The sequence below is a fragment of the Epinephelus lanceolatus genome, chromosome 6 (assembly GCF_041903045.1).
Source record: "Epinephelus lanceolatus isolate andai-2023 chromosome 6, ASM4190304v1, whole genome shotgun sequence".
Taxonomy (NCBI): domain Eukaryota; kingdom Metazoa; phylum Chordata; class Actinopteri; order Perciformes; family Serranidae; genus Epinephelus; species Epinephelus lanceolatus.
In genome coordinates this window covers 32,729,807-32,749,008 of record NC_135739.1, presented here as the reverse complement: position 1 = coordinate 32,749,008, position 19,202 = coordinate 32,729,807, and the positions used below count along the sequence as shown (strand labels likewise).

At 40.8% G+C, this 19,202-nt stretch overlaps 2 protein-coding genes across 2 annotated transcripts; one reads left to right on the top strand and one right to left on the bottom strand.

Moving 5' to 3' along the window:
• Positions 1-2,836: 2,836 nt before the first annotated feature.
• Positions 2,837-14,784, bottom strand: lrrc40 (leucine rich repeat containing 40). Its single transcript, XM_033622382.2, has 15 exons — positions 14,556-14,784; positions 12,189-12,370; positions 11,161-11,234; positions 10,780-10,909; positions 10,558-10,681; positions 8,784-8,923; positions 8,471-8,643; positions 8,171-8,261; positions 6,828-6,873; positions 6,474-6,576; positions 5,904-6,011; positions 5,687-5,797; positions 4,305-4,382; positions 3,554-3,739; positions 2,837-3,296 (listed from the first exon to the last, which is right to left on the bottom strand). Exons 1-15 carry the CDS (start codon positions 14,698-14,700, stop codon positions 3,191-3,193), a joined length of 1,797 nt encoding a protein of 598 aa, XP_033478273.1. The 5' UTR covers positions 14,701-14,784; the 3' UTR covers positions 2,837-3,190.
• A 1,860-nt stretch (positions 14,785-16,644) lies between these two features.
• smim24 (small integral membrane protein 24) lies at positions 16,645-18,933 on the top strand. The gene is made up of 3 exons (XM_033621283.2): positions 16,645-16,803; positions 17,709-17,850; positions 18,454-18,933. Exons 1-3 carry the CDS (start codon positions 16,740-16,742, stop codon positions 18,530-18,532), a joined length of 285 nt encoding a protein of 94 aa, XP_033477174.1. The 5' UTR covers positions 16,645-16,739; the 3' UTR covers positions 18,533-18,933.
• The last annotated feature ends 269 nt before the right edge of the window (positions 18,934-19,202 follow it).

Below are 19,202 nucleotides of genomic sequence, written 5' to 3'. Positions count from 1 at the left end.
ATCATAGTGCACTAAGATTTGTTACAAACTATAAAGCCCTCACTCATCACTGTACGCTTTATTCCAGGGCTGGTTGACATCTTTGACCTTTCACAGACCCAGTCACTGGTATTTGTTAATTTATAAAGCCCTACTGGGTAAGCTCCCTTCATACATTGTAGTTTGATTAAACAGAGATCTGACTGTAGCTACAGTCTGAGATCTCAAGACTCAAGTTTTGTTGTCTGTTCCTGGTGCTCAGACTGAGCTGGGAAAGAAAGCTTTTGTGTGCTCTGCTCCTCTCACTTGGAATAACCTACAAAAGAGTTGAAACTATGTGAACTGGTCTCTCTGCCTGACTTTAAAGCTCTCATAAGTACAAGGATGAATTAATCTGTTGGGTCTTGTCATCATGCATAGGTGTTCTAATATTTCTACATGTTACTGTATATTCATTCATTTTCATATTCATATTCATTCACATCTTCTGGGTGATACATTTTACAAAGATTAGGTTGCTATGGCCTTAGATATGAAAAAAATATTTACAATCAGCCAAATATTTTTGTGTGTTATGAGCTGAAAGTTTGATACATATTCAGAACAGATGTTACAAATTCTTGATTTAGGTCTCAGGATTGCAAAATTCTGGTGAAATTTCTACAAACTATTGAAGAGGTTTCAGAAGCAGAAGAATGTGTGAGATCATTTCCTCCTGTTGTCAGAGTAAGGTACTCTCCAGCTCACAGTTTGGGTGAAATCACAAAGCCGCAGCACACAGAGTTAATATAGTTATATAGGAGCTGTTGGCATTTGAACAAAGTTGTGGGACAGTGTCCATCCTCCAGTCTGATTTAACAGTGAGGTATGATGATGAGAGTGAAAAGAGGCCATCAAACCACAAGTCACTTCACCAAACAGGAGGGACAAAGATGACTAAGTATGAGGAATTTCTTATTGTGTATAAACTGAATTTTGTAAATGAGTGAATAAAAAAAAAAAACTGGCAACAGTTGGCTGAATGTTAATTAGCTGATTATTTAATGATACAGACCTGTGGCCTGACCTCCCATATGACGGAGTCCCTGGAGAGGGTGGTCCTGTCATATCTCCATCACCTGGTTCAACCATCACTGGACCCCCTTCAGTAACCAGCTGATGGTGGGAGTGATAGACAACATCATCTTCCTGCGTCACCCTGCCCATGCCCACCTGGACAGGCCAGGCAGCACTATGAGAGTCACATTCTTTAAATTTCTCAAGTGCGTTCAACACCATCTGGCCTGCCCTGCTGGGGATTAAGCTGATGGTGATGAAGGTAGATTTTGGATTGTGGACTGTCGGCAACAGTATGTTAGACTGCCGGCATGTCCGACAGTGTGGCAAGCAACACAGGGCCCCAGAGGGCACGGTCATGTCACCATTTCTGTTCACCTTTCATGCCTCAGACTTCAGATACAACTCTAAGTACTGCCACCTGCAGGAGTTCTCCAATAATAATAATAACAATAATAATAATAATAATAATAATAATAATAATAATAATAATAATAATAATAATAATAATAATGGGGGCGGCATGGTGGTTAGCGCTGTTGCCTCACAGCAAGAGGGTTGCCGGTTCGATCCCGGGTGTGGGAGCCCTTCTGTGCGGAGTTTGCATGTTCTCCCCGTGTCAGCGTGGGTTCTCTCCGGGCACTCCGGCTTCCTCCCACAGTCCAGACATGCAGATTGGGGATTAGGTTAATTGATAACTCTAAATTGTCCATAGGTGTGAATGTGAGTGTGAATGGTTGTGTGCCTCTATGTGTCAGCCCTGCAATAGTCTGGCGACCTGTCCAGGGTGTACCCTGCCTCTCGCCCAATGTCAGCTGGGATAGGCTCCAGCCCCCCTGCGACCCTCAAGAGGATGAAGCAGTTAGAAGATGAATGAATGAATAATAATAATGATAATAAACTTATTTCATATAGCACCTTTCAAAATACAGTTACAAGGTACTGCACGATAAAACTAAACACAAAACACAAGAAGAATAAAACAAATAACATGTCATAAAATGTAATCTAGTAAAAGATAAAATAAGGAAGGCCAAAGTTAAAATCAAGATAACAAATGGGCATTAAAATCAGTAAGATCAATAAAATAGACAGACAGCTCAGATAAAGTCGGGATATGCTTTCCGATAGAAGTACATTTGTAGGAGAGACTTAAATGAAGCCAGTGACTCAGACAGCCTTATATCCTCAGGCAGGTTGTTCCAAACCCTGGGGGCCCTGATGGCAAAAGCTCTGTCCCCTTTGGTCTTCAGTCTGGACTCTGAGACAAACAGAAGATCCCCGCCTGAGGATCTCAAACTACATAAAGGTTCATACGGGACTAACAGGTCTGAAATGTAGGGAGCCAGGCCATGAAGAGCCCTAAAAGTAATTAATAAGATCCCTGGAGCCAAATCATTACAACTTTTTGATCCATAGGATATAATGGCCACTATCATGGACATAATCAAATATATTTGAATAAACATATCAAATTATCCAAATACACTTAATCTGTACTTGAGATTTAATATTAGCCATATTTATCTATAAGATCCTCACCAATAAACAAACTGTGTGCACATACTTGCACCTTTAAAAATATTTCATATTCGCACTCTTTCCTACTTTGTATTGCAAGTGATGCACAACAACTTCCCTCGGGATAAATAAAGTTGTGCCTCATTCTGAAAACTCATTTTGGTTTTATTGCTGCTTACAGATGATATTTTAATAAAAGGCTCTTTGTCACTGAGGCTGTGAAAATTGGACTGAGACATAAACTGTTGCTACATTACCATAAAACTCACACCACTCCTAATTCTTGGCAATAACTTTATTAAGAGAAGTGCCTTTGGCATCTTTTCAGTCACACATGCAGGCATCAGATTGAATATATGATTGTCCAGAAATATTCATCTTATTCAGACATTCAATTGCATCCATCTGACACAAACCAGTTCAGAGGAAAACTTTGGCAACTGGTTTGCCTCTCAAAGAGCAAAGTGTGATGACCTCCCTGTTTTACACACGGATTGTGGAATTTGAAGTGTAGATTTGTGTATCACAAAGAACAACAAGGCTGTTGGTTGATGCATTGAAGTGTCAACACTGATAGAAAAGGTGAAAATATCTGAGAGGGTGGAGATGGAGCTGTCTGAGCTGAGGTCAGGGGTCACGTAGGTATGCGGCTGCGGAGGTACTCCAACACTGCATCTGTTCCTTTGGCCACGATGGCTGCTCTGGGTGTGCGGAAAGGATTCCCATCCAGACTGAGACACCTGAGGAACAATAGAGATTTTACAGTTAATGGTTTTTGAATCTTATTTTCACCATTTCTAAACTAGAAATAATTTCCTGGAGTGCCCTCTAGTGGAATTCTCCAGTAACATGCACAGTACACAGGCAAGAATGTGACCAATTCTGTTCACAACCCAGAAAACTGTCAGCACAAATGTGTGGTTAATAAGCCAGTATATCTGCGGCCTAACACAAGTTGGGACATCATACAGGACATCTGGCAGACTGTAATTCATACCTGAGGGTGGTACACAGGCCCAGTTCAGGGGGGATGTTCAGCAGGTCATTGTTTGACAGATCCAGCGTTGACAGATTAACCATCTTAATCAGACGATGAGGGTCCACCTTGCCCACCTGGTTGTTACCAAGCAACACTGTCTCCAAGGAAACTATCTCATAGAGGACTTCAGGGAAGGACTTGAACCTGTGATCAGCACAAAGACTCTTAGTGGACAAACTGTAGAAGACAGTGCAGCTAACTGATTTGTTTTCAATAATAAATAAAACATATTAATGATCTATTGGTGTCCTAATAGATCTGCTATTGGAGCTGCAGAGTTACTGAATTCTTTAACACATTATGGAGTGTTTATATGCTGTGTGTCCTTTATCAGTATCTCTTCCTTATGTCTCTCTCATATCCCCTTCAGCTGAGAGGAGGGGAGGAGACAATTGAGGGAAGTGATGTTAGCCACAGGTTACACTGGAACACATGACCTCCATGTGACATCAGCAGTGACACTAAACTCATTACTATGATCCCTCTGAGGTCACGTTTGAGCTCAGTGTTTGACACAGTGCTCTAAGTCTTTACAGGATTGAAGGGCCTTTTTAAGTCATCATGCTAAAGACCACACAGATTTGTTTGGTACAATTTGAATGATTCTACACAGTATGTTTAAGTATAGTATCAATAACCATAATAAAAACAATTCATTAATCGCTCTAAGTGAATGCTGATGCACATACGTCTTGGATCAGAGAGTTACCTGTTGCAACTGAGGATAATAGAGCGTAATTTAGTTAAGTTCTTCATATCAGATGGTAAATCACTCAGCTGGTTATTCCTGAAAGAAAAGAAAGCAGAACATTGGTGCAACATGAACCCTTCACTGTTGGTTCTAAATCAAATACTCTCACATTCATGGCTTCATGTGCCTGTTATAAAGTTTTGACTTTGTACTCAATTCTCTTTGTTTAAACAGGACATGACCTCTATGGATAGAGCTGCAGTGCTTGCACCATATTCAGAGCTGTGACACAATTAATGATCATCATCACACTCACATCAGTCCCACTTCTAAGTTGTCTAATCTAATCGAGTCTGTAGATCTTCTTAAAGTAAAAATCTGCCACTTTTTATATGACGTCCAACCAGTGTTGATGGCCACTGTGTGTTGTATTGACTGAGAGCGCTGAAATCACAGCTGCAAAATCTGTTGTTCTTCCTGAATGGAAGATGAGGATACATTTTGCAGGGCTGGCTGACTCAGATATTCAGCCATATTTATTTGAGCTAGAATATTTGGCCAAAGAAATGCAGCAGAGAGAAGCCGAGGTTATGGCTGCATGAGCTGTGCAGAGGATACGGGGACCCTCCAGACCCTGAGCTGCTAAAAGCAAACACCTACTGGTGGTGCCTTTGCTTAAATTGCCTTGTGATGTTAACGAAAACGGAATCATTCTGCTGCAATGAATTTTAGCATGGGTGGAGCTCATGTGTGTGTTACTATGTATGAAAATTAAACTTCTCACTTGGACGGATGTGTGCTGGAGACTTTCTTCAAGATCTCGAAGATAAAATGGAGAAGACAACCAAGACTAGCAGGGCCGAGAGGGCAGATGACCACTGAGTGAGTATTTGTCACCTAATGCTATTTTTTGGCGTGCTATGCATTCTGGTGCCATTTAGGCAAACTTTGGCTTTTAAATTCCATAAAATCAATACCGTCGTTTTTTAGATAAAGTATAGAATTGGACTGTTTTACACATTGTGACAGTTAGAAAAGACAAACATTTGGTTTGGACTCATTTCATTCCTATTTGCTAACAAACTGTATTTGAAGTATTTTACTGCATATTCAGACTGCAAGCAGTAAACATGAACAAAACACTGAAGGTCTGATGATTTGTGTTGTTGTTGTTGTTTTTTTGATTCTGCAATAGGAGTGTTTGCAGCTTTGTAATCTGAGTATCTTTGGGTATCAGACTCTTGGACAAAACGAGACATGTGAGGACATCACATTGGACCAAGACTGTCAGCTGCAGCCCTCCATGTGAATACTGTGGAAGCAGAACTGTAAATGCATGTTGGTTGATTTGTGTGCCTGTGTGTGTGTGTGTGTGTGTGTGTGTGTGTGTGTGTGTGTGCCTGAGGTCGATGTGTGTCAGCTTCGGGAACTTGCAGACATCAGGAGAAAAGCAGGTCAGTCTGTTGAAACCCAGATTGATATCTGAGAGTGAGGAGAGGAACTCCACCAGCCTGCACACACACAACATGCATGTGGTTAATAAACTGTGGTCAATACAATCTTTCATCTCTGTCAAACAGTGATGATGATGATGATGATGATAATGTGTGTGTGTACCTGGGAGGTATGGATGTCAGCTGGTTCTTGCTGAAGTTAACTGTGGTAACACTTTCACCTGCTGCAGCATCAAACAGCTCATCTGGAATATGATCTGCCTGCTTCTCACTGAACACAAACACACACAGTTACCCTGAAATGTATTAATATCCAACTATGCAGCTTTTATTTTCTTTTTGATCAGTCATGACAACATTGTAGTCACGACAACAACACAACATTGTCAGATGATCAGATGGGCCGGAAAGAAGCACACCAAAAATGTATTTTTTGGCACTTTGAGCACCACGAGCTGAGTTCCATCTAATTCCATTATATTGGAGAGAAGGCAGACATCTTTACAGCTGATATCATCAACAGTCACCAACTCACACCAAAACAATCTAGACTGATAAATAGCACTACGGGTAAGAGGAAAAATATATATTTTTGATTTTTGGTTGAACTGTCCCTTTAAAAGCAGAGACCTGGAACAACCAGCTCCTTCAACACAGTATGTGACAAGATAGCAGCTGTATGTGAGAAGCATATAACTCATTATGAAGTTTTCCACACGAGTGTGTCACTGACCTGTATTCCACTAACTTGAGAGTTTTAATGTTGTGTACATTGACCCTGGCTTGGCTGGGTAACGTCATGGCTGTCTGTCCATCATCTGCTTTCTCAGGCTCCTCTGCAACACACAAATGCACAAGCACACACACACACACAAACTTCAGGATGCCATATAAGCTCTTTACTTTCTGTTTATTCTATTGATAGTCCCTATTATTAATGTCCAACATTTGATTAATTGAAAAGAAAAAAAAAGGTAAAGAATCTTGAAGATTTCTATTCAGGTTGATTTATTAGTTACACTGGTAACAACCCTGGTGAGGTCAGTGGTGAAAACGGCTTTAAATCAGCACAAAAAATGTACTGTACCTTTAATTCTTCCTCTTAAATATTTCAGAAGCTCATTGGTTCCTTTCTGTGATGGGGACAACAGCAGACGAGTGCAAGCAGTTAGAAAAGTAAGTACATTGGACATAAGCATTACCAGCTGACACATACATACAGAACCATCTCTAAACCCATCACCTGCACCTGCATCACCCGCATCTACAAAAGATATCTCATTAACGTATGACTGCTGTGGTGGGAAGCAATACCTATTAAAGCTGTCAGATAGAAACTTTCCATATAAAGGAACCTATCCTAGAAGACATCAGTCCTTACTGGTTCACATGCTGAATCTTTGCTTTGGGAACAAGCAGATTTTTTCCCAGCTGTTCAAATACTTCCACAGTCTATTGTGTTTTATATTTGTACTTCATTTTGATCAGTTTGTGTAGATTACGAGACCCCGGTGTATAACACAAAGAGAACTGTATAGTAAACTTAACTCCAAATGTTAATTATATTATTAAAGGCAGCCTGTGGACACAGAGGCGTGGAGCTCCCAGAGTGGGGGAAAGACAGCCGACAGTTTGGATGGCCTGTTGGTTAATTTGTTTGAATTACTGTGCAGTTAAAAACTAAACCAACGTGCGGATTGGTGCCCTGAGTGATAACAGGCTGCGTTTGTCAATTGCTCCATCTCAAACAATGCACTACAACCTAAAATATTAGTGAGATAATGTAAGGAAACTTTGGGATTCATGACCTGAACATGTTAAATTACACTGTCACAACATTATTTTTCATGCCCCACTTAGTGGTGTTATTCAAACATATCAGATACAAACTCTTTTCAAACATCACTCCAGCTAGTTAACATAACGGAACACAGGGAGACAAAAATGTTACATATTGACATATTTACATTATGTGGAGGGTTATCCACAGAAGACTACTGTAACAGTTTCATTACACACAATAAAATTCAATATCTTTTAAAAAACTTCAAGGATTTTACTTATTCCATGACCTTTCCAGGTTTTCCATGTCCGTGGGAACCCTGTTCGCAGTGTATTCTATTCAAGGATTGTGAAAACCAAGAAAGATAACTAAAACAAGGGCTATAACAACAATGATGTGAGCACCCACACTGATGAACAATAACATTTCACAGCCAGACTGAGTGATTAGAATAGACGATGTAAAAAGTGTTTTCTAAATTAGAAACCATCCACCGGAGTTAGAACAATTTATATTTACAGTTATTGTTATCTGTCTTATTGTAGATGGGCCTTAATACTGTGATTTCAGATGGTGTTTGTACAGACTAAACTAACACTGGGTTATCTTCCGTTTTCCTGTGTGTGTGTGCTGTGTGTGTCACGTACAGTGAGCAGGTCTCTCCTGATTCCTCTCAGAGGGTTTCCCTCTAACAGTAACACCTTCAGATTGGGCAGCAGGCTGAGAGATGCTGGAAGACTGACAGGGAAAAGTCAGTGACAGCTGTTAGCTCACACAGTCACACTCACAACAAAGACAGAATTGAGGATTAAATCACAAAACACCCAGTATATAATACAAAATAAAGTAGGAGTGCGTGAGAGACTGGTAAGAGAGTGGTTATACTGGTTACTGACTGAATGTTTGCACACAAACAATTAACTAGTGTGATGATGCTGGTGACCTACGTGCCAATATCATTGTTGGTCAGGTCGAGGCGTGTGAGCGTGCTCAGTAAGGTGATCTGTTCAGGGAGGGTTTGGATCTTGTTGTCTCGAAGTTCTAGAAAAGAAATGGCTGTCAGGCAGGCCAGGTTCTCCGCATCCAATTGTTCAATCTGGTTGTTCCCGACATACACGTCCTACGCACACACACGCACACACACACATACTTCATTATAATGACATAAATGTTTCAGAAACACACAGAAAGTTCAGTCAGCATTAACCACACCACAAATGAGCCTTTCACCTAGGGAAACTCTCATGTTGCTATGGTTACCTTGAGCGCCGGTGCAGGGAGCTTTGGGAGGAGGCGGAGCTTGTTGTGTCTAAGGTAGAGCTGCTCCAGAGCGATCATCTCTGATATGCTGGCGGGAATGTCAGTCAGCTGGTTGTTGCTGCAGTCCAACAGCTTAACACCTGTCAAGTAAAGTCAGACCTCAATCAGATGGACACTGATGACCGTCTCTCAGTGTAGTGTAAAGCCATGTTGTTCTCACCACTCTGCTGCTCACGCTTTCTCTGTTTTTAACACAAAGACTCTTCACACTCACTAATTATCTCCAAACACTTCGTCTTTCATTTTCTTTTTTGCAACTGCTGTTAAAGTACTGACATTGAAACTTTACCGTGTTTGCACATATTTCAAATTAAAAGCCTGGCAAGAAAAGAAGGGACTGAGCCCTTTTAGCCATTGAAAGGCTTCTAATGTTATATGTGTACAGGAAGTGTTACGTTTCATTAAAAGCAGCTTCTCAAATATCAAACAGAATAACAGCCTTGCGTTTGTGTGCTTTTGCCAACCAGTCAATTTGCAGTTTGCATCCATTTGTGTCCAGACTTGTATAATATAAGTAGTGAGGACTGTGAGGGAATTTAATGAAATTAAGTTTATTTTTGGGTGAAACATGGATGTTTCACACTCGGGCTTGGCAATATGTTGATATTATATTGAGATATGAGACTTACACACTGTAACATCAAAAGTATTGTTTTTTAAGGCTGCAATACAGTAAAGTGATCTAATTTTCTGAACTTACTAAACTGTTCTAGCTGTTCTATAATTTGCCTTTACCCACTTAGTCACTTTATCCACATTACTGATGATTATTGATAAAAATATCTCTCTTTGTAAATATTCTGCAAAATTACCAATAGTCAACCCCACATTATCACTGTAATATTGACATCAAGGGTTAAAAATATGTAGATTTGAGAGTCTTTCCATATCACCAGCCCTACTTCACACACAGCTTCAAAGCAGCAGCACAAAGGATCTATATAATCAGCAGTTTCAAGATGGACGCCAAGGATTAGTGTCACCAGTTCAGTATCTGTTAAATGTCACCTCTTCTCTTCCTAAGATATGACGATGAATAATTGCCAGCAAAGTGTTTTTGCAGAACATTATGATGTTGTGATGAAGTTGACCTTTGACCTTTGAGATAAAAATTTCATTACTTTTTCATTTTATCCCATTTTGTCATAATTAGGGCATTAATTGATGAGTAATGGCAAAAAACTTGTTTGGTATGGTCACAGTGACATTTGTGCCAAACTGGAAGAACTTCCCTTGAGAGGTTCCTGAGGTATCGCTTTCACAAAAAAAAGGATAGACAAACTGACGGATGGACAACCTGAAAACATGATGCCTCTGGCCATGGTTGTTGGTGGTGCAAAGGCATAAAAAAACAGAAATGTACAGTATTTGGTTTAAAATGAGAGCACCAGAGTGATGAGTACGACATGACCTCTGACTGAATCAGGGCTGTGCAAATGGACACTATACTGATATTTTCAAGACAACAGGTAAACATTGAAGACCTTGTGAGTTCGCATTAACAGCAAACAGTCTTGCCAGCAAATTAAAGCAAGAAAAAAACACACTAAAGTATGATAACATATAAAAACAGCATAAAGCAGAAATAAAGCCCTTTCGTAAATCTAAACCTGTTTCAAAAAAGATGTCAAGATAAATTAAGGCCACTCTTCAGGTGTGAAAAGCAGCCATGCAAAGAAGCAGAGAAGCTGAAACACAACACAGCTGATCTTACTTGTGAGCTGGGCCACGCTGTCAGGCAGACAGCTGAGCTTGTTGTGAGACAGGTTCAGTGTCTGCAGACAGGTGAGACTTCCCAGGCTGGAGGGCAGGCCCTTCAGATGGTTGTTGGACAGGTCCTTTAATCGATCACAACAGACAGGACGCTTCCGTCAGCCCATCACACAGCACAACAGAATGGGAGTGTAATACACTACACACAGTATGTGTTAGTTACCAGCTGGGTCAGGTTCTCCAGTTGTCCCAGTTCCTCTGGCAGGCTTTCCAGCAGATTCTTCTGGAGAGTGAGACTACAGAGGTTCTTTAGAGTACACACCTCCGCTGGCAGTGATGTCAGCTGGTTATGACTGACCACACAGGAGAACAAACACTCATTAGAATGTCGTCCCACAAAAAGAGCTTAATGCTGCTGCCAGATAATTAGACCAGTTAGAGCTGTGACACCCTGTGGTGGGTGCTGCAAGTGTTTCAATACAAATAAAAGCGCTCGGCAGATTCGCATTCATAGAAACCTTATTTATATGTCATGATGGATCTTGGTTTTGTGTGTGTGTGTGTGTGTGTGTGTGCGTGTGTGTGTGTGTGTTTGCGTGTGTACCTGAGTCGCAGTTGCTGGAGCTCCTGCAGTTCTCCCAAAGCACTGGGTACACTGCTCAGCTGGTTGTCGTGGAGCTGCCAGGGCAAATGATAACATTTTAGTTTTAACAGCTAGAATGATAAATGCTACTATGAGACATCAGTAACATTTATCATTTTGACACCACTTTATCTCTGGGTCAATTTAATCCACAACGCATCCCCACTGCCCCCCATCGCCCTGTGTGACTCCCCATTCAACGAGTCTCCTCATCACCAGGACCTAATGTGGGAACTGAACATCAGCTCCCTCATCAAAAAAAAAAAAGGATGCACATCCTGCAGCAGCTGAAGAAGTTCAATCTGCCAAAGACAATGTTGATGCACTACTACACCGCCACCATGGAGTCCATCCTCACCTCCCCCATCACCATCTGGTATGCCACTGCCACTGCCAAGGACAAGGGCAGACTGCAGCGAATCATTTGCTCTTCAGTGAAGATGATTGGCTGCAATTTGCCATCCCACCAGGACCTGTACTTCTAGAACCGCCAGGAAAGACTGTGGCTGACGCCTCCCATCTTGTACACAAATTGTTTACATTAATTGCGTGGCTCTTAATTATTTTTAAAACAGATATATTGCACATACTTTTATTTTTTTTGTTTGTATCTTTTGTTTTCTCTCACTGTATTTACTGTTAAGCACCATAACACCAAGCCAAATTCCTTGTATGTGAAACATACTTGGCAGTAACCTGTTTCTAATTTCAAATGTGATTTTGGATCCACCAGTTAAAATGAGTTTCCATTTCTACACGATTTCAAAAATGTTTTGTTGTTCAGTTTTGTTCTTAATTAGTTGATTAAGTCAGTTTTCCTCCAACAGAAGCTGCGGTAACCTGAAAGAGACTTTTACTCAAGCTACTCAGAGGCAGACATAACAACGACCAGCATAAATTCACGGAAACCCATGACTGGTGGGAGATGACGATGTGTACTACTTCTTACTTACTTATTGCTTCTTACTGACTGAGCTGTAGTTACTTACATCCAGTGTAGTGAGTGCAGGCAGCAGTCTGATGTCATCAGACAGTTGTGTGAGCTGATTGGAAGAGAGCAGCAGTTTGGTGAGGTCAGTCTGTTCCCACCAGCGATCTGATGCTCCGAAGGACACATCCTGCTGTGCTTCCTCTGGTGTGTCGACGTTCAGACGATAAACGTTCTGAGGGACTGAGGCATGTGTTAATATGGTTATTACGCACACACTCATACATGTTTAGCTGGTTAAAGAGAAAAAAAAACAAAACAAGATTTTCAGCATCAACATTATGCACAAGTGTCACATGGCTGCTTTACAACACTGACTAGACCCCAACCGCAGAAGTGTGCTTGGGTTTCCAGCAGTGATATTACTGTCTGCCACTTTATGTATTTGTTACAGAAGGGGAATTCATTATTCAGAATTATTTTTTTCTTTACTGCCACTCATCTTCTTTTAGCTATTAGGAAGACTAAAATAGGATCTGGATCAATGATGGTCAGAAAGCATAAAAAATAAATGCTGCAGTGAATGCAGATGTAAATGTCCTTATAATCTCTGAGGCAGATATTTTTCCATTTTTATCCCTTTGAAACACACAAAAGGCAAAGTGACAGCAGGAGAACAGACACAGTGGGGTGGCACTATTACTCATTGTTGAAAGTCTTATATACACTGTAAACACCGATCAGCCACAACATTAAAACCACTGGCTGGTGAAGTGAATAACACTGATCATCTTGTTACAGTGCAATGTTCTGCTGGGAAACTTTTGGTCCTGGCATTCATGTGGATGCCACTTGACATGCACCACCCACCCAAACACAGCTGCAGACCAAGTATCCCCTCTAATGGGAAAGGCACTCCCTGATGGCAGTAGCCCTCCTCCATCAGGACAATGTGCCAAGCCACACTGCAAAAACTGCTCAGGAATGGCCCAAGGAACATGACAAAGACCTCATGACATCAACCTGGCCTTCAGCTTCCCCAGACCCCGATTTCATGGAGCAGACTAGGCCCTAACATGCCAAGACATGGACACAGGACCTCTGGGGGTGTCCTGTGGTGTCTGGCACCAGGGCATTGGCAGCAGATCATTTGAGACCTGCCAGTTGTGAGGAGGGGTACTGGCAGGTCCCACAGATGCTCGATCAGAATGGCCTCTTCCTCAAGTTCCTCGTGCCATTACTGAGCAGTTTTTGTGGTGTGGCATGGTGCATTTCCTGCTAGATGGTCACTGCCATCAGGGAGTGCCTTTCCCATTAGAGGGGATACTTGGTCTGCAGCTGTGTTTGGGTGGGTGGTGCATGTCAAGTGGCATCCACATGAATGCCAGGACCAAAAGTTTCCCAGCAGAACATTGCACTGTAACAAGATGATCAGTGTTATTCACTTCACCTGTCAATGGTTATAATATTTAGGCTGATTGGTGTAGTATGTTAAAGTTACATTCATCTGATCTACCACTAATCTATTGCAAGGCCGAACATCAACTGCAGTCAGAGTGAAAGCACCAATGTAGTTGCACGTCATCTAGTCTAGAGCATATGGGTTATGGTTCATAAAAATGGCAGAAAAAATCATTGTCTGCCCTCTGCCTTCTCTGACGAATATCTCCAGCTCCCGGTGCCTCTGCAGAGCCAAGAAAATTATTAAAGTCTGTTCCTACCCTGGTCACAAACTGTCCTCTCTCCTGCCCTCTGGTAGGAGTCATGGGAGCTTACAGTCACGCACAAATGAACTCAAAGATTTTACCTGTTAAATAATTTTCCTCTTCAGGTGCAATCCATTAATATCAAGTGCAATCCACTATTGATTTTACATTACAATGGCTTGATACAGCACATTTTTACACTATTAATTTCCTATTTTATGAATGATTATGTTGTCTATTTTTTACTTAACTTACTTGTTTCAATGACTAGTTAGCACCTAATCAGATATAACGTTAGCACTCCTAATCTCGATTTATATTCTATATACAATGATAATAAAAGCTTTGTATTCTATTCTATATCTACTATGCGTGCTTGAACATAAGTTTTTTTTTTTTTTAATTTTATGTTCATACTCATCCAGCATAGTTTACATTGGACAAAAACTTTCAGTCATTCTCAAAAACAGGGTGAAAAACGTTACACCAAAAAAAAAAATAGCTGCAATATTATGAGAAATGTATATTAATATATCTACCTTATATTGTAAACACTGTCCTTTTTCTTTTTGTATTTCGCTCCAAGCGTTATATCTAGGCTTACATATTTCAGCACCATTTGGACCTAAATTAATGTGAACATTTCTACTGTCAGTGAAACCATATATATGTCTATGAGTGAAACTGTAACCAGTAGCTAACAGCTAACGAGGTAAAGTTACCTTCTGTTAGCCCTCGGCCGGACAGGTTGAGCTGGCCGCTCTTCCTGGCTGCCTTCAGCAGACCGTGAGGGACGGTCGGCTCCTTCTTCTCCGTCCTGAAGCCCGCCAGAGAGTCCACCTGACCCGCTTTTTTAAACCGAGACATTCTCCCAACAGTCCGTCAAATGTTGCTGGGAGTAGTGTTTACCTCCACCTCCACACCCCAACTGTCTTCCGCCCGCCAGCAGCAACAACAGCAACACTTCCGTCCAGAGTCCTTCAGAATAAAAGCAGTATCTTTCCAACACAATCAGACTTGCCACAAAACTACACAAAATACTCCTAACTAGCAAGGGCTGTACTTTCACTCGACACCAACTAATTTGTTGCGATTTAAGAAAAAAACACGAAACCCTTAAAAAGCAGTTCCCGACCCACATTATTTCTGGCAGATTAGTAGCAGTAGCATTACCTGCTTTTATTCTGAAGTGCACCCGAGCGTTTCGAGAGAAGTAAACCGGGGTTTGGTCAAAGATTCCACGACAGCGGCACTTTACATTATACTACATGATTGATTAACTTTATATCGTAACTATTAATGCTGCAACAATTAGTAGACAATGGTGAGGTTCAAAAAAACTTGTGGGCCCTCCAGCAGGAGCGGAGCCAGACAAATGCTCCTCTGGGGATACTTTTCCCCCCATTAACAGCAGCTGTATGCACTAACTTCAAGCAATTTAAGATAACAGAGTGCCCAAAAATCTGGACATCATCTGGGAAAAACATGATAATTGCCAAGTAAAAAAGTCATCCTGTGTAGCCTACATCCTATTTTTTTTTATCTAATTGTTCTCCAATATTCGTCATCATTCTGAAATTATCACACAACAAATGTTGAGGATGACTCATTTCACAAGAGATCACAAAGTGTATGTTTAGCAGACAGATCAGCTACATGCCAAGTAAATGTGGCTTTCAATATTTACTCAGTTATATTAGATTTCTTTTGGGAATAGCATAGCCTGATAAAAAAACATGGACATGTGTTATCTGAATGACAAAGTTAAAGAGATTTTGCAAGCCTAAAAGATTAGGGGCTTTTGAGGCTATATTGTGTGTTATCATATTACCAAACAAACCATTAGGCAACTGCACAAGGTTTCAAATGATCACAAATTGTGACATAATAAACCTGAGGTCTTCACATGCACCGCTTTGCTCAATGTGTTATCTGACCTTGCCTTGTAATATGTACCATTGTGCTGGAGAGACAAAAGCTGTGAGTCATTTTTAAGTAAGTAAATGGAAAGTTACCTAACATGATTCAGAGCTAATCAGGAACAGTTCATTAAGAAAGTGGTAAACATGTCCATTAGGAACTAATCAATATGTAATGATTAACAGAGGATCTGGCCTTATTATTATCTCCTGTGGACTATCTGGCTGTAGTCCTCCAGTTCACTCATTACCAGGTTGATCATGATTTGTTTTTCTCACTCATTCACTGATAAATACACAAAATATGGTGAACTTTATAAGATAATGTGTTGTGAATATATGTGCATTTAACCAGTGTACACAAGGCTGAATCACCAACTGGGCAACTGCCTCTAATTACGTAATTATTAACTACATAATCTTGAAGGTCAGTGTTGTGCAGTGGCTCTAAGTTAAAGGCCTTCCAGTTTGAGGGCCTTTATGATTGCAGACTACATTGCAGACTGTATTTATCACATGTCACCTGCCACCTGCCATCTTACTGTAACCAAAATAATAATATGCACTACCTGGCTTATACAGCCCCTCACACTGACCTGTGGTAGTGATACAATGATCCAGAGTTCAAGCGAACTTCTGGGCTATGTGTGATAGTGTGAATTAACACGCGTCCTATCTGGGATGTTTGAACAAGTTATTGATGGAAATTTAATCACTCTAGGTTCTAACAGATATCAGACCACCAGAGCTTGTGAACTCTTCTTGTGTTCTTCTACATGTTATGTAGCATGTAATATACAGGAACTGGCTGATGAGTAACACAGCAGATAACACACACACTGCCATATTTCATATTGTGACAACCTCCCTCTGGACTGTGAACTTTGACCATAATTAGAGTGAGCTGTGTGTGTTTCTCTCAGTGGTCCAGTGGAGCTGAAGGTCCAGTCCTGGTGTGTTGACTCGACTCGTTCTGGTTTATTCAGGATGTATTTGTCTTTCCTTGTGTTGTGTGTGCTGCTGTCTGCCTCCAGCTGCTCAGCTAACAAAGGTACAACTTTTCTATTCTGTTCCATCTCTCAATATATGAATCTATAAATTTGTAGTTATATTTTTATCTGTATGTGTTTGTGTGTTCCCCATTGGCAGCTGAATCTGTGTGTGTTTCTCTTTGTTGTTAAAGGTTCAGTGTGTAGGATTTAGGGAGATATGTTGCAAGAAATGGAACATAATATGACAAGTAGGTTTTGTTAAGTGTATAATCACCTGAAAATAAGAACCATTGTGTTTTTGTTACCTTAGAATGAGCAGTTTATATTTACATAGGGAGCGGGCCCTCATCTATGGAGATGTGTCTACAATAGCCCAGAATGGACAAATAAGGGCCATTCATGTCACGGTTAAAAGCCCCTCTGTGATGACAGTCTCTGAAAAACACTGACTTTTGTAACATGAAACTGCTTAACTCAGTGTTTTTACTGGTTTTAATCACCTGCTCCGCTTGTTTTATAAAAGGAGAGACCTCTGCAGATGATTAAGCTCCCAGTAAAAACCTCCTGAACAACAAACACTGATTGAATTTTAACTGGGAGAAGCGTCAGCTGGATGCAGTCTGCACTCCTCATTACTAGATGCCACTAAATCTTCCTAAATCTTACACACTGTTTCTTCAACCTGCCAGTGTATTAGAGCCACTGTTGGTATGAAAGTTGTGAGAATGTTCTCTTGAACCTTCGCTCAAAACCTCAGCTCATTCTAAAGACTGAGATTCAACATGGCTCAAAGACAAAAAGAAATGCACTCATCTCAAATATGGCAGTGCATTTATTATCTGCTGTGATATAACTGGTGCACTATCAGCTCCCATTTTATTATACAGTGATCTGTTTAAAGTGCTGCACACACATACACCACATATGCTTAATTAATAGGGTGTGTGTGTGTGTGTGTGTTCAGGTGCACGGACTGGCTTGCGAGTAGCAGCAGGATCGCAGACAGTGACTCTTCAGCCCTGGTTGGTGGGTCTGACAGCTGTGGTCGGTTTCCTCTTCATTGTCTTCACCATCCTGATCGTTCGCAGATTACTCAGGAAGAACAGGTCAGCTACACACACACACACACACACACACACACACACACACACACTTTCCACATTTCACACAGCACCTCACTGTTGAGTAAATTGTGTAGGAAAAAAGAAAATATGTTTTGCTTTTCGATGACTGTATGGACTTGTGATTCCCACTTTTAAAAACATACAGAAGATGTGACAGATGTGTAGAACACTGCACAACATCTGGTTCACACTCTTGGTCCAAGGAATTAATGCTGAGAAACATTAACATCATGTGAACTGAGTTTCCCTTTGTGGCCTTGAATGTCACATGTGCAGCAGATACAGGGAACTCTAAATGATTGTCAGAGCCAGCTCAGGCTAACAGCTGTTTGTTGACTGAAGACAGTCTAAATGAAGCACAGTATGAATAGCTGATGGATCCAACAAAGCCTCTCTTTTGTTGTTTAGTAAGTCATGGTGGTGCCCACATATAAAGAAATGTCGACTTTTACCACCTCCACTCTGGTCTTGCATCAGGATTCGTGCTTATGACTCACTTTAACTGAACTGCCAGATAACTGCAAGTAAAACATGTGAAAGTTATAAAATAACCTGTGTGCTTGTTGTTGTTGTCTTGTGTTGCAGGGACAATGAAGAGAGTTGTGGTTATGACAACAAGGCTGTAGAGATGGAGGAAGGTGATAACAAACAAACCAATCTGTAGAAGCCGCACTAGAGAGAGCCACTGTCATCACATCCACGTCACCTGTTCAACAGATGCTCTTTTCACTGAACAACATGGCAGCTTTATATTCGTTTTTGTCATGTTGAGTTTAATGAGAGCCTTTATTAATGTCTCTGTTGCGCTTTTTTTCTTTTAAAGCCAGGAAAAAATGTTATTTGCTTTTTATAAAATACATGGAGTCTTGAATGTATCAGCGCCACATTGATTAACTGCTCTAGTTCCCTGTCACCACCAGAGGGGCCCATAACACAGAAGATAAAATGACTCGCATCACTGCTGCTCCAGTTGTCGAGCTGTTTGTAACATGTATTATGTTTTCTTAGTTCAGTCATGTGTTGTGACCCACTACCAAAACTCTAATAAAACCACCTCCAATATAAGCTTGTATTTTTATCTCACATAAATTTATTTGAAACCAGAAACCTGTGACCAGATTGGAAGTTCATAAACAGAACATTTCAGGAAAAAACATAAATGAAACCTCCAAGCTCCCTGAATGGTTTGATGAGGTTGAATATGATGTGACTTGTATTATGTGGCCTTCATGGTTACAAGATCTCAACCCAACTTATCACCTGTGGTGGATCCTGTGAGACAGCACTCTCTCTCACCACCATCAAAACACCAAATGAGGGAATATCTGTTGTAA

Excerpts from the sequence above, each read along its gene's own strand:
- lrrc40 (XM_033622382.2), bottom strand. The coding sequence starts at position 14,700 with ATGTCTCGGTTTAAAAAAGCGGGTCAGGTGGACTCTCTGGCGGGCTTC. Across the intron at positions 8,262-8,470 it reads ACCAACAATGATATTGGCAC|TCTTCCAGCATCTCTCAGCC; the intron begins GTAGGTCACCAG and ends TTTCCCTGTCAG. Across the intron at positions 3,740-4,304 it reads ATTATCCTCAGTTGCAACAG|GTTCAAGTCCTTCCCTGAAG; the intron begins GTAACTCTCTGA and ends TGCTGATCACAG.
- smim24 (XM_033621283.2), top strand. The coding sequence starts at position 16,740 with ATGTATTTGTCTTTCCTTGTGTTGTGTGTGCTGCTGTCTGCCTCCAGC. Across the intron at positions 16,804-17,708 it reads CAGCTGCTCAGCTAACAAAG|GTGCACGGACTGGCTTGCGA; the intron begins GTACAACTTTTC and ends GTGTGTGTTCAG. Across the intron at positions 17,851-18,453 it reads AGATTACTCAGGAAGAACAG|GGACAATGAAGAGAGTTGTG; the intron begins GTCAGCTACACA and ends CTTGTGTTGCAG.